This window comes from Meriones unguiculatus, chromosome 1 (assembly GCF_030254825.1).
Source record: "Meriones unguiculatus strain TT.TT164.6M chromosome 1, Bangor_MerUng_6.1, whole genome shotgun sequence".
NCBI lineage: Eukaryota > Metazoa > Chordata > Mammalia > Rodentia > Muridae > Meriones > Meriones unguiculatus.
The window spans coordinates 93,935,955-93,951,295 of NC_083349.1; the positions used below are offsets into that span (position 1 = coordinate 93,935,955).

Genomic DNA, 15,341 nt, shown 5'->3' on the forward strand with positions numbered 1-15,341 from the left:
AAAGCTGCAACTTAAGTTCAGTGACAAGTTTCCCACAAACACAAACATTTTTTCCTTAAGGGAAATTTACTTTTACCATCACAGAGGGGCTAGTTTAATGTTCTTTAAATTGTAACTTTTAACTAATGTTAACCAAAGAATGATGGTATTCACTGATTCTGGAAGACCCAGAAATATGCAGACGTCAGAAGTTCCAAGTAGTTCTTTGTTAGAGTCACAATTTTAAAGACAGCTTCAGATAAACCCAACAATTGAGCTGCTGTAAATATCCTTGCTCTTTCATAAATTTCTCACTATATTTAGAAGTACAGTTTTCTTTGTTCACAAACTGCTCCCAACTGTTCTGTATTTTAGATTCCCAAAGGCATACCTTGGACTCATTTGATAAATGAATGAATGGCTGCATGGATGGATGAACGGAACTATCAGATGGCTGCTGAGATCCTGGAGATGTGAAATACAGCATCTTCATGTATGTGGATCCCTGAAGGGCCAGCACTATGGTTTCCCACCTCCCCAAGCAAGGCTTTCATGTTCAACACGGTGAGGCAGGATTAAGCTGGATCGGAGGGAGCAAGGTGGTTTGCTATTTAACAGTTATTTAAAAAAATAAAATAAAATGCTGGGTGTGTGTGGCACATGCCTTTGATCCCAGCATGAGGGAGGCAGAGGCAGGAGGATCTCTGTGAGTTCAAGGCCAGCCTGGTCTACATAGTGAGTTCCAGGATAGCCAGGGCTACATAGTGAGACCCTGTTTCAAATACAAACAAGTTCTGGTGGACAAGGAAGGAGGTGTTGGTGAGAGCAGGGCAGATTTACAAGGCTAAATGAAGCACCTGTCACAGACCCTCACTTGCAAGAGGCCCCTGCCAATAAGCACTAATACTGTGTTTACACAGTCATAGGAGTCTATAAAGCAGTGGATCTGAGCCTGTGGGTCCTGACCGCTTGGGGGTTGTTGAACGACTCTGTCACAGGGGTCGCATATAATATCCTGCACATCAGATATTTACAGGAGAAAGACTGATGGTTACTGTGCTGGTCAGCTCTCCGATACTATGACAAAATACCTGAGACTAATAACTTTTAAAGAGGAAGGATTTTGGTTTGGTTTCATATGCTTCAGTCCATGGTCCATTGCTTTTTGAAACTGTGGTAAGGCAGTCTACAGTGCTGGAGTGTGTGGCAGAGGAAGTGACTCACTGGGAAGCAAGAGGGGTGGGGTAGCTCTGAATCTCCTCTTAGGGCACACCTCCAAAGAAGAGGTTCTGCCTCTTAAAGGTTCCAGCACCTCCCAAGAGCTCCACGCCTTTAAAGGACACTTACTCAAACCATAGCACTTACTAAGGACACTGAGTGGGGGGGAACCACGGTGTGGGGTGCCAGTCAAATTTCTGGGCAGCTTCTCGTTCCTTTCCAAAAACGCTATTTTGTAGGCTCACAGTTCTTGTATCATGAGTTCCCTTTCAGCTTTTACATCTCCTGTGCAAATGAAGTCACAGGAGACATTCAGCTGTTACAAACTTCATGTCAAGCTTTGAAGTGCTTTTTAATAGCAGAAATATTTGGCTCACGTGTAGGCTTTGTAGCTATGGTAAATACCTCTTAGTTATCTGTCGCTACTGTTATTCCACACCTCCAATTTGGAGGAGAAATTCTGCATATGCATTGAGGCGCTAGAAAAGAATATTGAACTATATCTGAGCTCCTTTGTGAATGGGTTCCTTTTATTTCTTTTCTCATGGAACTAATTTGTTCATCACATTGTACTGGTTATGGGTGGGAAAGCAATGGCACAGAGGGACACTGATTACTGTGACAGTGGCTGGTGGCTTTGCTTCCTGAGCTGCTGGAGGTTAAGTGGTCAAGCAGAGCCTCACACTTGCTGAGTCATTCCACTGTCCCAGCCCCACCCCGTGGGTGTGTGTGCGCTCCCCAGTCATTTCTCTACCTTATTTGATGAAACAGAACCTGAGGCCCAGGTTCTGATTGGCTAGACTGGCTAGCCATCAAAGCCCAGAGACATTCTTGCCTTCTCCTCTGCGGTGCTTGAGCTACAGGCACACACCACTAAATCTTGACATGGTGCTAGGGATTTGAACTCATGTCCTCAAGCTTGCATGACAAGCACTTCACCAAATGAGCCATCTGCCAGCCCCTCCCTGCACCTGCTCCCTGGCTTTGATTAGAAGACTTTGGATAAAAATGCTCTTAATTTTTTAAAAAGGAGAAAACTGAGTCTGTGATAAAGGTAAAAAAGGGAGGGGGGAAACCAAGCCCCTCTTAGGGAGTCTTGTGTCGTTATTGAAATGTTGTCTGTAAGTCTTTATGTCCCACCATGTATCAGAAGAAAAATTTCGAAGTAGCAGTTTTGAGAACAGACATATTTGAACAAAGGCCAGGCACTAAGCATTTGGGATCTGCCCTGTGGTGAACGGCAGCATTTTTTTTCTTTATGTAACTTAATTATTTTATGAAGAGATAGCAGGAAATTCTATTGCACTCCCCAAGTTAAACACTTGACATTTTTATTCCTTAAAAATGCAACATTTTAGAAGCCTAGATATGTTTATTAATTAGTGATTATTAACACTCAGTAAACAACATTATGTCTTGTAAAAACACAATCTCGCTGCACAGCATGAAGCTCAGGTCTATTATCCCCTGATTCCATATGCTGAAATACACTCAAATGGTCACAAATGACCTTAGGCATTAAATAAATGTAAATGAGAACAACATAGAAAATGCACTTTTGATTGATAACTAAAAGACCAGGTTGAAAAGCATGTACCAAAATGAAGCCCTTCCCAGAAGGAGATGCCGTATGAGCCACGGAGGAAGGGCTCTCTTAAGCGTCCCTCCTGAGTGCTGAGATTGCGGATGCGTGTCACTGCGCCCAGCCTCACTTTGGTTTTCATCCATTGTCTCTGTTCATCCAACTGTTCTTCTCAAACTACACAGTCAGGGTTGGCAAGTGTCCTCAACACAGAGAAAACTTAAAATAGCAGAGGATGAAGGAGTAAGGGCGAAAGATGAGGGATAGCGCCATCTGTGGTTAAATGCACTGAGGAGAATGCACCGATACAGCTGCGTCCTGTGAAAAGTACTAAATGAGGACATCCCCCCCTGTAGGCTCCTGGCCACAGGGTAGGGCATCACAGAATACACACTGGTTTTGCCAACGGAAAGCATTTCTCTTAGCCTGGAAAAGAGTGAACAGAACCCAGAGGACCGGACACATCTGGTCTGTGAAAACCATTGCTAGATCAAGGTTTGCTGTGTTTTGAAAGCTGGCTATGAATAATCCCTACCATTAGACATCAGGACCAACAGAAAGCAGTACTGCCATTGTGCCCTCTGACCCCAAGTCCTGATGACAACAACAACAGCATCAAAAACGTTCCCCCAGGACTGCCAGAATCCCCTCGGGAATCAAAACTCGCCATGCTGAGGACCACTGGAACAAAGCTGTTTAAGAAGGCTTCAAGCTAGGCTTTTCCCAACCTCATGCTGAATAATCCTAGCCATGAAGTGACCCTAACTCACTGTATAATACATGACCTTGAGTGTTCTATGCTATATGTGTTTTGGTGTTCTTATCTATTGACTGGAGTATCTGCCTGCCTCATGGGAGTCTCACAAGGCTCAATGAGATGATAGGTGGGAAATGCTCAGAACAGTGACTGACATGCAGTAAGTGCTCAATTAACGTTACTAACATCATTGTATTACGGTTAATCATCCATAGCATCAAGAAGCAGCAGTTTCAACCGGGATGTTTGAATTTAGACAGGATGCAGAGAGGTATCTTACCAGCTTGATATTTTCTGAGTCTTAAACACGCCAGTCTTCTTATTGCTTGCGATGATGCTGTTTACATCTACAGGGCACAGTTAAGAAAACTTCTACAGTGATTATCAACGGATTTAAAAACCAAACCTGCAAACACACTGACTTCTTATCACTATGGGATCAATACAAGGGAAGGAAGGGAGCTGTTGATGTTCTGCCATGAAATGCCGACTTACCGCTGGCAAGGTCTTTTCATGCCCTGGCCTGTAATTTTACCACCCGTGGGAGGAACATCTGGGTAGGATCATGGCAGAGCCCAGAGGATAAATGCTGGTAGGCACTGAGGATCATAAGCTGTTGCACCAATTCCCTGGGGGTGAGGGGGGAATGGTTGGGGATAGGCATCCAAAGACAGATGTCCGTCAGTCAGTGAGGAGGACAATGCCAGCCTTTGTTGACTTTGCAAACTGAAGTGGTTCCAATCTTCTAATCGCTTGTCATGGGAATGGAGATGAGCAGAAGGGAGACTGATGGGAGCAAGCAAAGAGTGTAAGGAGGAGAGAGGCTTGGAGCATCTTTGGGAGAAAACTCAACACTGAAGAAGAAAGTCAGTCTAGTGGAAGGCCCCTTGAAGACCTGCGCTGGCTGTGTGCAGGCGTGAAAGGGCTCATGCAGAAGAGCGTATTTACATTAGAGTCACTTAGAGGATGTGGCATCTGGAGATCCTCCGGAAAACCATGTCTACTTTCAACACCAGGAAACACAAGCTGGGCTTCAGGTCCACAATGGGTGGTATAGGTTTTGTGAGTGCTGCTCTTTCTCTCTTTGCTCTGACCCCTGGACTGCTGGAGCCTAATGAACACACTAACTCTGACACCCGGAAGAGCTCCTGTGGCCTTATTTTCTGTTCTGACCTCTGTCCCTGGTTTCCCCACAGCCCCCTCCCTGGCTTTCTGATTTCTGAACTCTCCCCTTCTCCTTTATTTGACATAAGAACCCCACAACCCCTCTCCTAGAATAAGGCAGGTTTACATAAACAAGAAATAAAATAATTCTAGTGAAGGCTGCAAGCTAAATGAACTTGGGCCCATGGGGAGGACACCAGGCAGACAGCGATGCTCTCCTATTGCTCTGAAAAACAGATTTCCTGCATGCTCAAAGCAAACACTGGCCAAGCTCTCCCTGCCAGAACAGAACCACAGGATTCTTAAACCCAAATCTCTGCTTGAACCACCAGGCACACCCATTCTTCTCTGAGTGAATAAGCAGGTACCGCCATAGCTTTCTTCCCTCAGGAGTGGGGAGGAAAAATCAATTAGGTCTCCTAATGACGGGCTTTTGTTGAGGTTTACAAAAGTGCCATAATGCAGACTTTTTTTTTCCTGGGTGAACTTTCCTGTATGCAAATTAAATACCGTTAAATTACATTCATTAAAAAAAATAAAAGAGACTAATTTGCCTACTTGTTTTGATTAACTAAAATGACACATCGGCCTACGGCTCCTGTCTATTTCAGGAGCGTTCTAGAGGAAATATCTTGCAGGAAAGGACGGCTGACATCTTCATTCTGAGAAGCAAAATTGGTAGAGTCAACTGACAACTGTTTTTTATTAAGTCCCCTCCCCTAGCCACACCCTACTCTGCGTTTCCATGGCATCCAACTGCCTGCCATAATGTGCCTGGCACACCTGTAGCGTCCTATGAGTACATGACTAATCTATCAAGCAAAACATATTATTTTGTTAGTGGAGGTAATACTTTTTATAAAATAGTCACAGGGAAGTTAAATTATATAACTCAGAAAACCTATTAATAATTTTTAGTAAACATCTTAACACTATATACTTTATACAATTTATAAACCTGTGACTCTGGGCGGTCAGGCTGGAGCAAGCATGGATATTTATATTCTAGAAGGTTTTTTTGTAATGAAAAATTCACAGCAGTATTTAGGCTGCCTTAGTTTTAGAACTGGGCAGGAAATATAATTTGTGGTGTAGAAGGGCTTAAAAATATATTAAAAGAAGCACAAAGGAAAAAGATGGCAGTGTTCTTTTAGAAACATTACCTTAAGATATAAGCTATGATTTTCTACCTCCCACCCTTTTGCTAAGATTTTGATGGTCTTTCTGGATGGCACTGTGTCCAATAACAGATTTTATCATCTCCCTGTGTCACCTCAGGGTAATAAAGGAAATCCAATCAAACTGAGTCAATATGACCAGGATAATGCTCAACACAACAGACTCCCTCATGCTCTGTGATCTGCATCCACCTTACAGATGTCGTCGTTGGGGCTCTGGACTCCAGAAAAGCCTTCCTGTAGTTTCACGATGAGATGGAGAAGGCGCTGCTGTCTCAGTCCCCTGTCAGAACAGCTGCTTGCAGCTCAGAGGGAGCCCAACTTCTAACTCCAGCTTCCTTTCTGAACAGAGCACGTGTCAGGAGTGATGCTCCATTTTTATTACCAGTTTATTTATTTTTAAATATATATACTCATACAATAGCAGCAAAAGTCTTTTAGGTCAATTGCATATATTATAAGTATGTAAAAGACTGCTGACAATATTAATCTATCTGTGTAGTCAGAAATTGTATTTATCAGTTGTATATACATTTTGAATCAGGTTGTTCTTTTAAAATTTATTTGTTTAATGTGTATGGGTGTTTTGCCTACATATGTGTATGTGTACTGTGTGTGTGCACCTGGTGTCCTTGGAGACCAAAGAAGACATCAGATCTCCTAAGGTTGAAGTTAGTGACACTTGTAAACTATCATGTGAGCACTGGGAATTGAACCTGAGTCATCTGATGACCCATAAGCTACCTGTCCAGCTCCAGTATTGCTTTTAAAAAGAAAAAAGATTTCATTTTAAACTATGTATGTGTGAGTGCCTGTGTGTGGGTATGTGGATATGTGTATGAATCTTGCAAAGTCCAGAAGTGTTGGATCACTCCTGGAGCCAGGAACCAAAATGAAAAAGCAGTATATGAGATGTCTCTGCAGCCCAGTACTCTTCTTTGAACCAGAAAATATTTAAGCACTAATAACACTGTAAGCCCTGGCATTGCTTTTTTAGTTTATATTATCTTCAGTTTTATTGGTGGGTTAAGAGGGAGGAAAGAATACTAAGATTATAACATAAATCCTATTAATTTGGATCTCTTAAATTTTCAGTTATGAGACTGGCCTTTAATGGCTGAGCCATCTCTCATCTCTCCAGCCCTAATTTTGATCTCTAAATGACTTTTTAAATGTTTGAGAGCAGCAATCTTTTTTTTTTCTGATTTAAAGTTACTATCTATCTATCTATCTATCTATCTATCTATCTATCTATCATCTGTCTATCATCTACCTACCTATCTATCCATCTATCCATCCACCCACTATCTATCTATCTATCTATCCATCCATCCATCCATCCATCCATCCATCCATCCATCCCTCTATCCATTTATCTATGTATTTTGGTTTTTTGAAACAGGGTTCCTCTTTGTAGCCCTGGCTGTCCTGGAACTCACTCTGTAGGCCAGGCTGGCCTCATATCTGCTTGCCTCTACCTCCTGGGTGAGTGCTGGGATGAAAGGTGGATATTACCACTGCCCAGATTTACACTACTCTTGACTCTGTCCCTTACTCCAACAATCTGAGAGATGACACGTAGGTGGCACAGGTCTGTCAGCAAGCCACCTGATAGCTTTATGCATACATGCTCCTCCTATATTCGGTCCCTCCCTCCTTCCTTCTTCCTTTGCTTTGAGACAGAGTTTCATGTAACCTATGCTGGCCTCGAACTCCTAATCCTCTTGCCTCTACCTCCAACTGCTAAGATTATAGGCAGTTCCCCATACTTTTACTCGTTATTGTTTGGAGAGGGCTTTGTAGAAATCAGAATTAAGCTTGGCATTTCTTGCTCTTATTTTCTCATCGCCATCACCAGATATACCTTACTGAGTAGTTATTATATGTGAATATTTAGGAATTTCTTTCTTTCATCTTTTCCTTTCTTTTTTCTTCTTCTTATTTTTTGGACTCACTTTGTAGACTAGCCTGGCCTTGAACTCACAAACAGCCTCTGCCTGTGCTGGGATCATAGGCGTGCAACACCTCGCCTGGCTCTGGGATTTATTTCTTTACTGTACTAAAAGAGAAACAACAAAGAGTATTTTTTTGAATGTTATTTTAAGATAAACTTGAGGGCTGGAGAGCTCAGTGGTTAAGAGCACTGGCTGCTTAGTTTGATTCCCAGCACCCACAGAGTGGCTCATAACCACCTGTAACTCTAGTTACAGGGCATCTGATGCCCTCTGCTGGCTTCTCTGGGAGCCAAGTATGCATATGGAGCACAGATAATGCATGCAGGCCTAACACCCATATTTACAAAATAAAAATAATAATTAAAACAAAATTGAGGGCCGGTAAAGCAGATGAGTCCATTTCTAATTTATCTTTTGAATTCTTACAGGTTCGGATGACATGGTATTTTTAGAAAAAGATGGTTGTCAGGATGGGGAATCTCTGGATTAAAGCCAGTGAGTCACTTTCAGGACCATGGAGAAATTTAAGGAAGCCTACTCATGAGTCTGAGAAAATATTCAAGAAATAAAATTCCTCTTGCCTCAGGTTTAACTTCTTTTTAGACATCTCTCTGCAGTAAATCTCATATCAACAACTAGCTTTCCAGGGTCAAGACACAGAGACAGAGCTGACCGGTGGTACGTTTCAGAAAGGGAAATGGCCACACAACTGGCCAACCTGCTTTTGTGCTATAAAGGTACAGAACTAATCTCCCCATTGCCTCACATGCTGAAAACTGGAGAAACTAAAAATGAAATAACATACATTATTTTTCCTAAAAAAAAAAAAAAAAATTAAAAGATAAAAATCAGAATGACAGAAACTTAAAGAGAGTAGTAAATAAGCCTAGCTGGGTTTACTCCACTCAGAAGCCAAGAACAACAAAAACAATTTTAGAATGATGAGACTAATACACAGGCGATGATGAGTGACTGCCAGGTCGATTTTTATCATTTCTCTGGTATGTTCATTTGTTTCTTAATGTGCTCATCTTGTCCATTAAGAATAATTAGCAGCTTTTGCCTAGAGACGTGCTAGCTTCAGGCAATGATTCTTCCCTTTTTTTTTTTTTTAAATGACTTTTACTTTTTAGAAAGTAATTTTTGGATAATATTTTTACAACTGCTGTCTAATTTGGGCTTCCTAAGATTTTAAAGGAAAGACAGAAGCAGTGATTTCTAATGAGTTGTCTGATCTATATGCATCGACAGTATGTGATTTGGTGGAATGATTTACTCTTACAGAGAGGGGACACGCAAGCGGGGAGGGGAGTCACTCATCTTAATCCCACTCAGCAAAACAGGTTATGAAGCATGCCTGCCGTAAGCTGTTTGCAAAGCAAGAACAACATTAGTATTAAAAGCAGGAAACTGCATTGCCAATTTTAAGGCTTTTGCATGCTTTTTTTCTCTTAATTAAAATAAATTAGATCTACTTACAACAGAAAAAGGCACACAAACATGGAAGAGCACACCATAAAACCGAGCCCTATCAGGAAGGCCCTAAGAGGAGAAATAAAACACACGGCCAGTTTGGGTCTGCATCCTGAAAGGACCTACTTCATCTACATTGTAAGGTTCTCCCCTCCTGCCCTTTGGCACCCCCCCTATATTAAACCCATTGTAAAACCAGCACAATGAAGCACTCTCAGGGCTGGGCCTCCGAGGACCAAATGTTAAAAATCCATTTTCTTGGGAGGGGGCTGCACCAATCATTTCTTTGAAAGGCCAGCAGAGTGAATGGCAGAATCTGAGATTTCCTCTCTGATTCCAGGGGCTGGCACGGCATCTCTGCTGTGCAAAGCAAAGGTGCGACAATAATTAATGACACTAGCCTTGCTTCCCTTCTTTGGACTCTGAAGTTTAGCTCGATAATAATTTTAGAACAATTAAATTTACATACTGATTCCAGATGCTTCCCACAGTCTGATGATAAAAAGTTCTAATTGATTTCCGGTGCTATTAAATAAAGTCACTTGCTGACTTCTGGGGCAAAAAGATCTCAGGGTACTGGGCCCAATCTGAAAGTTTCTGTACCAAAAACATCTCTCTCTTGTTCAATATTCCTGGTTTGTTTGTTTTTTTTTTTTTCCTTCCCTCAAAAACACCGTGTGGGGCTGAACAGGCACACCTGAGAGCTTCCCATTTCTCTCATGCTCCCTGACAAGGAGGAGAACAGTGAAATGATACGGGCACAGAAGAACGCAGAATAAAGCAGTGAAGGGAGCAGCAGCAGCCGTCTTCAGGAATATTTAGAAAAACTTGCCACATTCTCAAGATCATGATTAAAATCCTATGCTTAAAAAAAGAAAAGAAGCACCTTTTGTGATCTCTTTTCCGGGTGTGAAAGGCCAAGGTTGTGATTGGCTGTTTTGCCTTCCTGAATTTTTTTTCTTTTAAAGGGCTGTCAGGCAATTAGCTGGGTGGGGCTCTGCAGAGCTCCCAGCTGCCGAGCAATATTAGCTACCGTGCTTCTCAGTCCTCCTGCTTCCTATCCGAGCAGCTGATGGAGCTGCTGTGGATTTTATTCTCAAAAAATTACACAGTGGAGGAAGCAGGGAAAGAAAATCAAAAACAGAAAAATAGGCTTTATGTAAAATGCCACAAAATTCAAAGCTGCTTCAAGCTTTTGAAGGGATAAAAAAAGAAAAAAATAAGGGTTGGTCCTGTCTTCCTCGCCATGTCAAAAAAATAATAATAATCCAAAGCAAACAGATCTTCCACTTTTCCTCTCAATTTCTAACTGCTGCTAACTGCCCCCTGAGCAAATCAGCTAGCCTGCTAAAGTAGCCATAAATTATGCTTGCTTTCTTAGTTAAAGTACAGTTCAATTTTCTGAAGTCTATGTACATATTAGTAAAGCATAATCTAATATAATGGGGTTTGAACTGTAATAGCAGAGTAGAAAAAAGAGAGAGAGAGCTTTTTAATCCTAAATAAAAGGAGATAATGAAGAAGCGATAGCTGTTTCCAGTAGGGGATTCGGGCAACTCCTTAGCAATTAGCATAGGTACAATATGACTGGCGTGTGTAATATCACATGCATAGACGCTAGACATTAATATTTACAAGCAACATTGGATACAGTAAATAATAATTTTAATGTGCTTGGGGCTGGAAGATCTCAATGAAAATAAAAGAGCAAGAATGCTTCAAAATTATGAAATAAAATTTCAAATTGCCTCAAGAGGCTCAGAAAGCATAGACTCCTTCAGTGAGAAGTGTCTGGCAACCCTACGAGAAGGAAGAAGTACACACAGTCATCCGCAGTGAATTCACATATTTCTAGTTTTTCTTAATTACTGGTCATGTGTATGAAGAGCTCTTTTTTAATACCCCGTGCTGTCTTTCTTTATATCAATTGTTACTCGGCGGGGAGGGGGACAGGAATGAGCACAACAAACCGGCTTTCTATCTGAATAAGGATACTTCTGATGGCCTTTTCATTCCCATCAGTTAACAGAACTTCTTTGACATCTGCAGAAATAGCAACCTGAAAAAAAAAAAAAAAAAAAAGGAAAGAAAGAAAAAAAAAAAAAGGAGCACAGCAAACAATGAGCAAATATGCTTGTCTGTGTGGAAGTGAAGACAGGAGTGACAAGCCTTCAGTATCATGCTTCCTCACCTATTTCTCTGTAACAATCTTCAATCTTTTTTCATTTTATGTCTGCATTATTTTAATCATTCAATCAAATCAGTCAATACTTTTATCATTCCATTTGCGGGAGCCTCTATCTTGCTATCATTCTGTTCGGTAATTGCATTGTGACAGCGGATGATGGTATTCTGAGAGGCTTTCATTTGTGGGCTTCTGTTTATCTAGTAGAGCCATCATACAAGGCTGTCACTCTGCCTTTCAGCTTGCTTCTGTCTGGCTGCCTGATGCCCTTCATATAACTTTGCATTGCAGGCAGATGGCTTTGTGAGGGTAATTTTTTTGTGAGCTTTGACATGCTCGCACATTGGGCTGTAACCTCGCCACATTGTATAAGAGCGACAGGTTTGTCAAATGCCAATCAGTGTAACAATATGCTTTTATTTGTAGAGACATAAAAACTTGTCTAATGCACTGTGCTGCTACATAATATCTCCTGAATACATGACTCAGAACCCAGAGAATGGGGAACGACGTTCCTGAATGGCCAATCTAATTCAAAAGAATCTAATTACTGAGCGCTCTGGATCATGTTTGTTGGTGTAATAATGCAGGCAAAACATTAGCAGCTATCTCATGGTGCTCCAACTGTGATTCGCCAGGCTATTCCTGTATCTTAGCAAATGGGACTATAATCTGAAAAAAAAAAAAAATGCTTTCGCTACAGCAAAGAAAGACTGTGCGGGGCCTGGAATGTCACAACAAGCGATATTGACTACACTGAGGTAAAATGTTTCTGCTCATCCAGGCAACCCTAAAATCAATATGATCCGAAAGTAAGTCAATCTAGAAGGTCTCTCAAGGCCCGGCAGCTTGACCGCAGCTGATGCTGTTGACGGTTCTCTGACCCAGCAGTTGGAGGCCCTGGAACATTTTTCCTTTTGTTCCTCCCTCTGAATGGGATTGGAATTGAGAAAAGACCTACCATGAGCCCAGCCAAGCATGTCATGCCACCCCCTAGCTCACACACAGCAAGGTCCCTGAAAGAGAGAAAGAAATGGTAGAACCCATACAAATTAGATGAAAATGGTCACAGCCACATATATGTTACCAGAACAAACTGCCATCTGCAGCGAGCCCGACACTACCGGGGAGTTTCGGAGACACGACTGGGCTACCTCATGTCGTTTTGCGTTTTAAAAATAATTATGAAATAGAAAAGTCACAAAGCAGGCAAACCAGTGGGGGTCCCCTCATTAGCGTTCACTGCAACATTACCACCGCTGAGCTGAAAAATCTGAGAAGGTCCCTTTTTTCCCTTGTCAATGGTGCTGTCTTTTGGAACTAAACTAGCTAGAGTAGCGAAAGATAATTGTTAGGAAAGGATAACACTGTTAATCCACATTCATGCCTTCAAAAACAGTTAGGCAAGTAAATGAAGAGTAAATATGAGTGAGTATGAACTTACATGAGTCACACACAAACACACAAACAAACGCAACCCTGAGGTGGCTGTTGTTGTTTTGTTTGTTTGTTTGTTTTTGTTTTTAATTCTTCAAACAAGCTGAAACATTTTGGAAAGCTGAACCACCCCCATAAAGCACAATCACACAGACAGCATTTAGCAATTAACACTTATACTACAATTGACCCCAGCAAAACACAGTGAATAAACAATACAAGGGCATAAATGGTTACACCAGCAAACCCGGACTGATGTCATGACTGGGCTCAGAGTTAAAGCTGAGTGTGTGGTTCTACACTTACCTTCCCCCTTTGTGCCTAAACATCAGCCCTCAATGTGTGCCATTCTCGCCCCGGCCCACTGCTTGCTGATTGGAGCGTAAGCACAGTGAGATGAGCAAATGCCAGCCCTCAGGGCAGCTGTGTAGACCTGCTTCAGACCTGCCCTCTTCATATGTTACATGCTTAGAGTCTTAACATTGTTTTGTCTTCCCAGTTTGGGAAGGTGATGAGAAGAGAGAGAGAGAGAGAGAGAGAGAGAGAGAGAGAGAGAGAGAGAAAGCAAAATTAAAGTGATGGTGGGTGGGGGGTGGTGACAAAAGAGGACATTCATACTAGAAACTATTTTGATGTATATTTGGTTTTTCAAAGCAATCACAGATTTGTTGGTAAATATGGACCCACAGAGCTTCGAAAATTACCTGGTATCAACCCAATCTTTTAAGAATATGTGGTTAAAACACATCATGGCTTATTATAAACATAATGGACTATTTGGGAAATATATATAAAGATGTTCATAAAATCATAATTAAAACGAAAGAAAAAAAAAGCAAATTCTACTTTCTGGTTGTACCAAAGATCCCCAGAATTTTTAAATAAAGGACCTTTTTTTCTTTCCTAAATCCCACCTATGGTTTCATACATAACACATGTAACAGCTAAAATTATCAATTTCTTTAGTACAGTAATTTATATTATTATTGACATTTAATAATACTGACATATTGTCAATGACACAAGAACTACCTTTAAAGCCAGAGCGTCTTCGGCTAATCATGGGGAGGCATTTAGCAAATGTGTTAGTGACCTCCATAGCAGAGGTTACAGAACGTGTTTCTTTCTTTCTTTTTTGACCTTCACAATCAGCAAGGATTGATTGTACCTTCACTTTTGTTTCCCCCAAATCAAAGCGAAATAAAATGCCTTGAGTGAAAATCAAAAGCCTTTGACACACAGCAGAAGCTTGCTGTGTACCCAAAGGCAATGCAGATCCCTTTTCAGAAGCAACATGTGTTCTGGGGAACTTGTTTCCTTTTTCTTCCTCTTTCTTCCTTTGAACAATTTACAGTTTGGAGGCTGTAGAGCGGGCCGTTTTCAATAGGCAAATTCAACATCCATCATGGGCTAAACAGATACCTGTTAACTGTGACTCTTACCTGAATATATTACTGTGCTTGAGGCAGTAGTACGCCAAAACCTCCTCAGCTGGCCAGATGCCTGAAAGCACAGGAGGAGATACTGGGATTAGACGGGCTTTGTCTTCAATACTAAGCTCAGCACAAGCCATTGCAGCTCAAACTGAAATTAACATCCTGGTTCCTTGCCATGTGCCAGATCATGAGTTTCCTTGGCTGTTGTTTTTAATAATGGTTGGAGTTGGGACTTTTCCCAATAGAACAGCCTCAATAAACTTTTCCAAACTCCAATCACAACAAAACAGAAAAACCATTAAAAACCAACAATACAGACATAAAAATTTTGAAATGTTGATGGTAGTTCAAGTGGATCTTAATTTTAGTTATGCGAACTTAATACACGTCTGTTGAAGGCTTGCTATATATGCAGTTCCTGTTAGGCAAAAAGTAAAATAAAATAACAATGGAAAAAAATAACTTTTAGGGGCAAATAAAATTGCTGAGATCATTCTATTTTTCTATACCTTTTCAGATTAATGTATTAAAAAATCCACAATGCCTTCATTTCTTTAATTTAAAAATCAAACTGCTCTATAAAATTACGAGACATTACTTTCACCAACTTTGGCATGCCTTTAAATCAAACAGTATTGCTACACACTAAACTGCATGGATAGGCAATTCCTAAAGTCATCACCTATACATTTATTGAGAAGACCTAATGTTCAAGAATGGATATAAATTGCTTCCAGGCAAATATGTTGGAACTCATAGTTACAAGTGGTTGTCATCAGATGGTCAGATCATCTGTGCTTTTAATTTTTTCTTTATACTTTTTTGTATTTTCCAAAATTTTTAGAATGACCCTACAACACCTTCTATATGATTAGAATAAATAACCTCATAAAAGTAATGGTTTCCTCCAAAGGATCAGACTCAGCCATCCATCTGTCAGCCACACACACCCCCAACCCCTACCAGCCCTTCCATAT

General features: G+C 41.1%; 1 protein-coding gene across 2 annotated transcripts in view; it reads right to left on the minus strand.

Annotated features, from left to right (window-relative positions):
- Positions 1-15,341, minus strand: part of Camkmt (calmodulin-lysine N-methyltransferase) — a 351,318-nt gene that overhangs the window by 48,385 nt on the left and 287,592 nt on the right. The window contains exons 4-7 of one of the 2 annotated variants that reach the window (XM_021652698.2): positions 14,371-14,431; positions 12,453-12,507; positions 11,302-11,365; positions 3,817-3,883 (exon numbers count right to left, since the gene is read on the minus strand). In XM_021652698.2, coding sequence (XP_021508373.1) covers positions 3,817-3,883; positions 11,302-11,365; positions 12,453-12,507; positions 14,371-14,431 — 247 coding nt within the window. The remainder of the gene's footprint in view (positions 1-3,816; positions 3,884-11,301; positions 11,366-12,452; positions 12,508-14,370; positions 14,432-15,341) is intronic. The other variant, XM_060363563.1, reaches the window with a different exon arrangement.